At 31.8% G+C, this 10,052-nt stretch overlaps 1 protein-coding gene across 1 annotated transcript; it reads left to right on the top strand.

The window, feature by feature from the left end:
* The first annotated feature begins 341 nt into the window (after positions 1 to 341).
* On the top strand, positions 342 to 2,867 carry LOC108903443 (UPF0764 protein C16orf89 homolog). The gene is made up of 5 exons (XM_018705622.1): positions 342 to 519; positions 604 to 741; positions 1,005 to 1,281; positions 1,824 to 1,984; positions 2,586 to 2,867. The coding sequence occupies exons 1-5, from the start codon at positions 354 to 356 to the stop codon at positions 2,831 to 2,833; spliced, it is 990 nt and encodes a 329-aa protein (XP_018561138.1). The 5' UTR covers positions 342 to 353; the 3' UTR covers positions 2,834 to 2,867.
* Positions 2,868 to 10,052: the final 7,185 nt, after the last annotated feature.

The following is a 10,052-nucleotide window of genomic DNA, read 5'->3' as shown; positions in this document are numbered from 1 at the left end:
AACTTGCGCAAGTAATTTATTGTATAATCATATGTTCCAAATTTGAAAAAGACTAAATAATACTTTAGTATTATTCAAAAAAGTAAAATTCACTGCTTCAGAAGAAAAATATAAGCAATTTATACATTAAATTTTTTTTTTCTTATATTTTATTCATATACTGTTGTTTATAGTCGTATACACTATAAAAATATGTTGGTGATATGATACTATGATCTAATTAATTCTCTTTTTGCTCATAAAATTAATTAATATTTACACGAGATAGGATATCTACTGTTAATTAACGTTTAATCAAATCAAATATCTTTCACAAATAAGTAAGCAGTCTACCTGTACTCTCAAAAAGCATTATGAAAGTACCAATTTGTATCATTTTAGCAATATTGACTAATGCAAAAAGTGATATCGCTTCAAATGAAGTCATCAAATATAAATTATACAAAGTTTTAGATTTTATCGAAGAAAGATATGAGGAATTTCATTTTGATGGCCTATTCGGTGTGACTTTTGCACATGGTAGGTAAAAACCAATAAAAGACTAGCAAAACTACCTATTATTGTAGTAATGTTGCTTGTTGAAGAATTCTTATTTTGTTCCAGCATTTTTACTAAAATCTCTCAAACTGCGTACAGAGAGCACAGAAAAATTAGATATAACTGATTTAATGACTAAATGTAGTGCAATAGAAAACAGAATATACCCCTTGCTGCCCGACCATCCAAAGTATATGATAAGTTGTAAGTGCAATTTCAAATTATGTTAATAAGCTGTTAGTATATTGAAGCAAAATTTTCTAGCTTTTCTTTCCAATGTTGTTATTATTGATTGTTATCAGATCGTTAATTGAGATTTCTTAACGTTTCAAGAGTAACCAAGCCCTTCTTCAGCTTCACTGTTTTGTCTGAAGATGAGAGTGATATGTCTCGAAACATTAACCTATACTGAGGACATGAAAATCATGTAACCGTTTCAATTTATAACTAGGTACCCTACTTTTTAGTTCGCAACAATCTTTTAGACGTCCAAAAGTGGAACGAAATTTTACCAGACGATTTTGCATTCGGCCAGATCAAATATCTGGGATACTACAAGAACTGGACTGCCGACACGATAATCCAATACAAGAGGGCTACCTACAAAGGCGTAAAGTCAGACGTTTGTCTACGTGAAATTTTAGAACAGTCTGAACCTAATCGACGATGTTACGTCAGTTCTATATGTGAGGAAATGATGTGGGATACACGTCGAGTCGATACGGGATATCTGTTAACGCACAGGCAAGTAAATGAAAGAGTAAGTCGGCTTGAATTATATGGACCTATAAAATTGTAGCGGTGATTCTCCGAACAAGACTTATTCGTAATTTTACCCTCAGTGCTTACCTTTGACCAAAGACTACAATAAATTCACCGAAAATTAAACATAAAAACAGCCCCCCTAAAAGTACAAAAAAAATTGAGTCGTATAAATTAATTGTAAATGTTAACATTTTCTCTTTCTCTTTCTAGTAGTTTTTGAACTGAGGGATGCACTTTTCGAAGAAATGTTGTTTGGTACTCGATTACAAAATTCTTTTACATTCTCCAATGATTTTTTCTGCTCGCTATTGCTCGCAAAAAAACTTTAATTCTCGAATGCAAGAATAGCATTTCACAATCTAGTATAAAAAATAACTATTAATTATAACAGAATAATCTCTTTGTAGATAATTATTTAGCGCTAAATTGTAAAAATATTTCAACTTAAAATGAGATAGAAGGGTAGCCCCATGAAAAGTGGACGCAGTGTTTATTTTTTTTATTTATTTTACTTTTTTTAGATTATTGTACATGCAAATAATAAGATTACATGATTGTATACCTCCGAAAAAGTATGGAGACATGTCTGAGTTTTCGAGAATTTATTGTTCGTACATTTATAAGGAAGCTAAAACAAGCGAAAGGCTGAACTTTCCGCATTACGATATATTCTTGGAACAAGGTAAGGTTTTTAAAAAAATACGGATCTTATTCAACCATACGAGTAGTAGCTTTTATTTTGTTTTGTTATTAACCAACCATCCATTGTACAGGATGTAATACTATAAATGTGTTAAATATAAAGGAGTATTTTTCTCCTCTAAAGAATATTTATTTTAAAAATAAAAAATGATGTCTAAATATTATTAAAATACAAAAACTCGTCCTTAAATATTGAAATTGTTCAATAATGTAATCTTACTAACATTGTCCCTAAATAGCCACGATAGAAATATTTCACTATTTCATTTCTACATTTTACTTAGGATCCCAATTTAATTTTTATTTCGGGAATTTCCTTCAAAAGTTTTTCGTTATGAAAGTTCTCGATATGAGAAAGAAAAATTTCTGTATTTTGATGCACTTGCCAACACTCCTTTTTTAGAAACTTGAACACAATATACCAAAAAAAAAGGAGAGCAAATATTTATGAACATTTTTTTATGTCAAACAAACACCCTTATCTCAAAAACGATACAGGTAAACATTTTTCAATTTGGACATGCACTCCTTGATATTTGACACCCTGTACCGTTACGCTCTGTATTTTCATGCCGTTACAGTCGTATTATGTGGAATGGAAGGGTACGCTGAATTTTTGAACCACAAATGGCTGAAACGTATAATAGAGTGGCAAAACCCCCACGGTTGTTACGAGAGCGTCAAACAAAGCGTAACGAGAAGGACTAGCTTCCAGGTAGATTACGGTTGTTCGGACCACACCACCGGACTTGGAGCCGCAGCTTTAGCATTATATTTGAGATACGAGTATTTCCTAAAGAGTGTTTCCTTGTATGAATTATTTGTATGAGTGTTTATTAAAAAATAATATAAATATATGTAGTTCTCAGCAGAAATATGTGTGCTTTTGTGTTAATTTAGAACTGAATAAAAAAAGTCTAAGTATTAGAAACGACAAAGGAAATTATTTGGAGAAAATTAAAATGGAATTTTATATTTGTCTAAATTATTGTCAATAGTTCTATAACATTTATTTTCTGGTACATACCTGAAGTATTGATTTTTTTTTGTAATATGACAAAACAAATTCAATGCTTGAAAAAATTATAATTTATTAATACAACTATTTTATTAAAAATTGAAGACATACTATTTTCTATTTTGTTACCTGCATTTTTGGTTGTCTACACATAAGGATCAAATTATATTGGTTGCCTATACTTAGGGATCTAATGTTATTAGACCCTGAAGTGTAGGCAACCAATAAAACAAAATGCAAAATTGAAAGTTGCATAATAACGAATTTTATACTTGTTTTTTTAAATTACTTCCTCTTCTTTCTCATAGCGCTTCTATAACATTTCATTCCCTGACAAACTTCGCGCCAGTTGATTTTTACCTACTTCTTCGCATATCAGTTTTCTTCTTCTTCTGAATTATGTCGCTCTCTTGCTTCCTGCATATTTTTATTATCAATTTTTCAGTAGTCAGCACTAAAAATAAGCGTAATCTATTATGGATTGCAAATACCAACATATTTAACCACCATAATGATAAAACTTTGCTAGTGGCTTGTATTATGTAACACAGGTTTTTTAGTGTAATTTTTTAAGTCATAGAGGGTGTGGACAAATAAACAGGACGTATTTTCAAATAGTAAATAAAGCTCATTTTGTACTTAAAGTCATCTCTAAATTTAATTTCATTCGCATAGCATAAATAACAAACGGCGATAAAAATCAAGGTTATTTTATAGATATTTTTCATCATACGCTACTGTGTTGCTTTTTATCTAAAACTTTGGTAATTATGATACTTCAGTAAACAGAAAAGAGAAATTTTCGATTTAATATCAACGGCGATGTTTTGCCGTTGGGCGGTGACATCACTCTTAAAAATTTAAACGTTACGAATATCTTAGCATTGTAAAATTGTTGTTTTATATTTCTGTTGTCAATCAGTAATAAAAATTTATACCCTTGATGCTCGTGTTGTCTGATTGGCCATCATGTTCTATTAATAACTACTTATGCTATTTAGATACGATGTTTTTGAAGAACAAACATAAATTCAGTTAAATAAGTAAACTACTGAAATATTATAACAGAAATGGGTTTTGTAAATACATAAATTATTGGTTCTACTAATTTTACAAGTTAAATACAAGAAAAATATGGGATATACAGGGTGGGTCATTTTAATCTATGCACCCGAACTTCTCCGTACCTAAGCGAGATACGAAAAATGGTTTAGACAGAAGTTGTTCAGGTCATTGGGGGTAACTAACTTTTCCAACAACTTCGACATTGAGATTCACTTTCAAGGTCATTTGTAGATCCGAGTGTTTTGTTCTTATTTAAATAGGAACCAATATTTTTGACACCGAATTCGAAGATTTTACGTCCGAAATCATATATTCAAATTTGTTTTCGTGACCCCGAGAAGGTTAATTCAAGGTCAAATGCTCAAAACTGCCTGGTAAGCTGTTTGAGTTTTCTGGCGGATAAAACGTTGTGAAGGCACCTTTATAGGAAATATCGAACTCATTTGTGACAACGACCTTAACAATGTTGACCTCGAGGCCATTTTCAAGGTCATTTGAATGTCAAGAGTGTTTTTATTAATGGAAAATTTCAAAAAAAGTGAGAAATTAACGTCATACTTGATATTTTAATTGCTGTTGTTGTTGTTCTGACCTTGAGATGGTCAAATGTTGGAAATTTGCTTGCTAGTCTATTTAATTTTTTGGGTAGATTTAACGTTATGAAGTTTGATGTACCTTTAAAAAGGTACATCAAACTCAAATTTGACAACGACCTTGACCTTCAGGTCAATTTTCAGGCCGTTTGAAGGCCCTGGTGTTTTTTTACCTTGAATTGACCTTTTCGAGGTCACGAAAACAAACTTGAAAATATCATTTCGGACGAACAATTTCCCGCTCTTTTTGAATCCGGTGTCAAAAATAGAGGTTCCTATTAAAAAAGATATATACTGAAAAACACAAATGACCTTGAATATTAATCTCAAGGTTAAAGCTAGTGGCACAAATAGGTGACTCCCATTGTCCTGAACAACTTTTGTCAGAACAATTTTTCCGTAATGTCGCTTAGGCAGGGAGAAGATTGAGCGCATAGATTAAAATGGCCCACCCTGTAGATACAGAAATGGCAAAATGGGGACGAATTTTTGTCCTAACAATTGAGTCTAAAATTATTTATTTTGAATAACGCTCCCAGACAGAAAAATACAATTATAGGGAACGGAAATACATAAAATTAGATTCAAAATGAGTAGAATAATAAAAAGACTTATATTTTTTAATCTGAATTAATCTTTAAATATTGAAGACTCCAAATAATATTCGCATATTCTAATTTTGACCTCACAAATGCACTGAAAAGTAAAGCAAGTAAAACTGTAGGCATCAAGCAGATGTTGCTTATTTTGCAAGCAAAAGTGAATTTTGTGTCAAAGATTACATCCTGGTCTTTAAACTGTGTGCATCTTTTTAACGTGGTAGGTATCATTTATACTGTAACTGTACTGAATACTGAATGCGAATAGTTTTCTTTGTAAAGCTCATAACATTACATTTAATGGCAATTTGGTATCATACGTTAATTTCTAACAAGCTTGCTACAAACTACAACAGTATTCTAGCACGTCACTTATGAGTTCAATAAATAACAGAGGCCCCAGTACTGGTCCATGGGGACCCCCTGATTGGAATTGATTTATAACTGCAATTCTGATCAGTTTGTTGTACCTATAACGTTTGTTGTTGTAGATCGACTATAAATAAATCCATATTGAGAATATGACATGGGAATTTTCACGGAAACAAGAGATGGGTAGAGAAAATCTGATTTTAAATGACGAAGGACTATTTCAAATTTCCCAAAGTTACATAGCATAACTTTTTGAAGATAGGGCATATTTTTTACTTGCACCAAATTTGAGGCAATGCAAAGGGACTGAAAGATAAATTAAGATCAATACTGAGTGGCATCCCTCATCTCATTAATGAACTCCTTGGGATTTTTAACGCTGTAGAAGACCTACCGCGAAATCGATCGCATTCCACAAACAACGACGGATAGAAACGCCGTAAACCATCTTCTAAATTAGGCCCTGCGACACGAGAATGCAAGCATGTGAGTTTGAGTCATTGTATATGCTATATCGGGGACATACGCCAAATCTACGTCCATATAAGGGAACCATTTTAAACGTTTCATTTCCACTACGGGTGTCGTTTCATGGCAAGTGAGCACAGACGTATTCCGATATAAGGCTTCGTTATTGACTTTATAGGAGACTCTCATTGAGGCTGCACTTTACAGATGCTCCCATTCGGGCCAGTGACGTAAGCCCAAATTTTTCCACGAGGGTCTGGTATTTGTATCGATAAAATATAAGCTCAATTTTGCAACAATCCTCGGTTAAAGTAAACATTGATTTGTACCGTTTGATAAACTAAGTTTAAGCTTTTATAAGACAGCCTTATTTTAACATTTAAAATTTTTGCAATTCTTTTCGTCTTCTTTTTATTTCCATAAAACTTTTTCCAAACCACATCTCTTTAGAAACTGTCAAAAACAAATATCGTTAAATTCGGTTTTCAGGCTTTGTTCCTCTTTCGTAAGGAAATATTTTTTTTATTCGCAAATTAGGTAACGCCATATTTTCTTCGTTCGAAAAATTTGCTCTTCTCTTATTTTAAATAATTAATCATTAATAATTTAGTTTTATTTATACAAATATCGAACTTTTAAATTTCCATACATTGAACATAAATTTTCAAAAGCGGATATCAGAAATGTATATTTACAGTTAAAGTTATGCTAATATGAACTAATTTCCGAGTAGTAGTTCATTTTAATCGTTTAAAAAAGGTGGCTGAAAATGCGCTGTATCAAAATTAAAGACACAGTTAAACATATCAGTTAATTTAACAAATCCGGCCTTACATATTTTTCTATGCACAGATTTAATCGTATTATTAAGCATTTTGATCATTTTACTTATTTGTGATAAGATTTGAATTCAAACTGAGTACTTTCACTCAAATATAGGTACCTGTTAAATAGATTCTGCAGATAAACTCGTATTCGGTGCACTTGTAGCCAAATCGGAGTGGCGCCACCCCATTCTATGGTTGTCGTGCGTTGTCTTTGTCTATTCCCATCGTCCCCATTAAGTCATATCGTGGTGTGGTGTATGGCGTGTAGTGCTGGACAAGTGTCAGTATTAATCCGGTTATTTTGGTGAAAATAACAACAACACGGATTTGAGTAAAATTCACTCACTTCTGTTGCAATACTTTCACTCATAAAATTTTAGTTATACTTTTAAATTTTTTATAAGTTTTTTATGTAATATATCGACAATTCCTATACAGAAAATACTGTTACTGTTATTTTCTAATACATTTTAAAGCGACACCTTTCATGTCAACGTTTTATTTGTCGAAAGGCCATCTCAGTTTTAACATGTAATGTGGGATATTTTGAAAATCCCTGACGGTACGCCTATGGAAGTTTATCGTATTTAGCCGCAAAGCGAGCAGCAAAGCTACAGTGTTCGTGGTAATGACCATATAAGAAGAATATCATACAGTTCAGTCATTAACCTTGCCATATTGCGACCTTATGTCCTATATGGATTACTTGGAGTTAAATATGATCCATTTTCAACACAAAAATGGAGTGATAATATAATATTCCGAAATACGACACGACTTTGAAAAAAAAACAAAAATGGCGAATGCAGGATGTAATATATTATCCGAAGTTACTTATTTGTGGCTTCGTTTTAGTTTTTTACTTTATTTATTGGCTATTTTGTCAAATGGAAAAAATAGAATGTCAATGAATAGAAATAAACCAGGGTTTATATGGAAATCAGTGGTTATTTTCTATGAAAGTAGCATTGCCTAACCAAAATCTCACATTGAAAAAATCAGATAAATAAAAAATTAATAGGAAAAATTCAAAATTTGCAAAAAACGATGAAATTTGATTAAACATTATTCATTATAACCTTCAATAGACATGAACTGGGTATAATATAAGAAAGCTTTGTAAAATGTAAAACAGGGGATGTAGCTAAATTGTGTAAAATATGTAAATTAAAATTTAAAAAATTAAAATTAATTTTTGGTACGCATCTATTCAAGAAAAATTGTGTATCTGTAAGTGGGTCTACAACACAAAGATAACAAATATTTCAAATGAAAAACAATAATATACTAAGAAAGAAGAATACAGGGTGTACATTTTTAAATAACGCACCTGAATATCTCGTCAATCCGAAAATAACCCTCACGAAAGTTGTCGGGTTCGGATGGTAACCTTGGATTTGAGCTTGACCGACAAGGTCAATTGAAAGTGAAAATAATTTTTTTTTAAATGGGAATCTATTTTTGACCCCTGTTTCAGAAAGAGCACAACATTCTACGTTTAGATAAATACTTAAGGGCTCTTCTTTGGAATGAAGGTTATTCAAGGACAAAATATTTTAAATTACGCACCTGAATATCTCGTTAGGGAATCCACCAATCCAAAAATAACCCTTATGAAATTTATTGGATTCGGCGGGGGACATCGGTTGGTGACCTTGGATTTGACTTTGACCTTCAAGGTCATTTAAAGGTAAAATTTAATTTTTTAAATAGGAACCTCTATTTTTGACCCTGGATTCAGAAATGGCCCAAAAATTTAGGTTTAGATAGGTACTTACGGCTCTTCTTTGGAATGACCTTTAAAGGTTATTTCAAGGACAAATTATTTTAAATTACGCACCTGAATATCTCGTTAGAGAAACCACCAATCCGAAAATAACCCCTAGGAAAGTTGTTGGGTTAGATGTGGTACATCGGATGGTGACCTTGGATTTTAACTTGATTTTCAAGGTCATTTGAAGATCAGATTTAATTTTTTAAATAGAAACCTCTATTTTTGACCCCGGATTCGGAAAGACTGCAAAATTTTACGCTTAGATAGGTACTTAGGGCTCTTCTTCTTCTTCGTCAAGGTTAAATTGAAGAACACCATGATGTCCTAGTTGGTCGTGTATTGCATTAATAAAAACAGCAGTATCACAGTCAGATAGATAATTTTTTTACCCTGCATTCTAAAAAAAATTTTTGAAATCGGCCAAAATATAAAGAATTTACCACATTTAAGTGCGACACCCTGTATATAAAAACAATTCTGACTTAAAAGTATTCACAAGTGTTTAAAGTAAAGTATGAGAGAGCTTTGTAAGTTCATGTTTAACGCCATTTATAAGTTTAATAGTCATGATGTGATCAAATAGAACACTAGTATCTACTAGTTTGATTAGTTTTAGGCCTATGTAGACACTTTTTTTTTGTAAAGGCGACATTTTTTTGTTTTTCCCATGAGATATAGCGCATTTTTACATGTGGCATATTGTGTTTTAGCGCACAAATATTTTTTGTGCGACAGTGTCGTTTTTATGTGTCTTCCCCCTGTTTTTTTCTGTGTTATTGTATGTGTCCTTTTTTTGGTGTGTTTTTTGTTTTTTTTTTGTGTCTTTTTTTTTTAGTGAGATTTTTGGAATGTTATTTTCATAGAAAATAACCCTTGATCTTTTGGCGTAAGTGTTTGTCTCATTCATTTTTTAATTTATTTAACAGGTGATAAAATGCCCAAACAAATGATGAAAGAAAAAGAATATAATAACAAAATGTTAAATGTACCATATCCGAGTTTAAGAACATTTTAGTATTTAACGCGAAAATCAAATTCCGATTTAATTCTGCAGTTAATATTCTATTAATCTAGTTCAAGAGGAAGTACCTGCGGTGATAGTGGTTTGGGGTAGCATCCGATTTTTTTATTCATCCGTCGCAGTCTGCAGATAATTAAAAGATGATAATTAACGCAATTAAAAAAAAATAATTATGTTAGATCTGCCGGTGTGTGTTCCTATTTTCTGGAGCGCGAATAAAATCACTCGGATATAGTAAATGTAATAAATTAGGGAGGATAACAGACACTTTTACATCCATTTCGCTGATGTTTAACATGAAGACGTATTTA

This window comes from Anoplophora glabripennis, unplaced genomic scaffold (genome assembly GCF_000390285.2).
Source record: "Anoplophora glabripennis isolate ALB-LARVAE unplaced genomic scaffold, Agla_2.0 scaffold82, whole genome shotgun sequence".
Taxonomy (NCBI): domain Eukaryota; kingdom Metazoa; phylum Arthropoda; class Insecta; order Coleoptera; family Cerambycidae; genus Anoplophora; species Anoplophora glabripennis.
The sequence above is the reverse complement of the archived record's forward strand: the minus strand, read 5'-3'. Positions and strand labels throughout refer to the sequence as shown.

Bases quoted from the DNA above. Each gene is read 5' to 3' on its own strand.
- LOC108903443 (XM_018705622.1), top strand. From the start codon at position 354: ATGAAAGTACCAATTTGTATCATTTTAGCAATATTGACTAATGCAAAA. The intron at 742-1,004 runs GTAAGTGCAATT...CCTACTTTTTAG, and splicing joins TCCAAAGTATATGATAAGTT to TTCGCAACAATCTTTTAGAC. The intron at 1,985-2,585 runs GTAAGGTTTTTA...ATGCCGTTACAG, and splicing joins CGATATATTCTTGGAACAAG to TCGTATTATGTGGAATGGAA.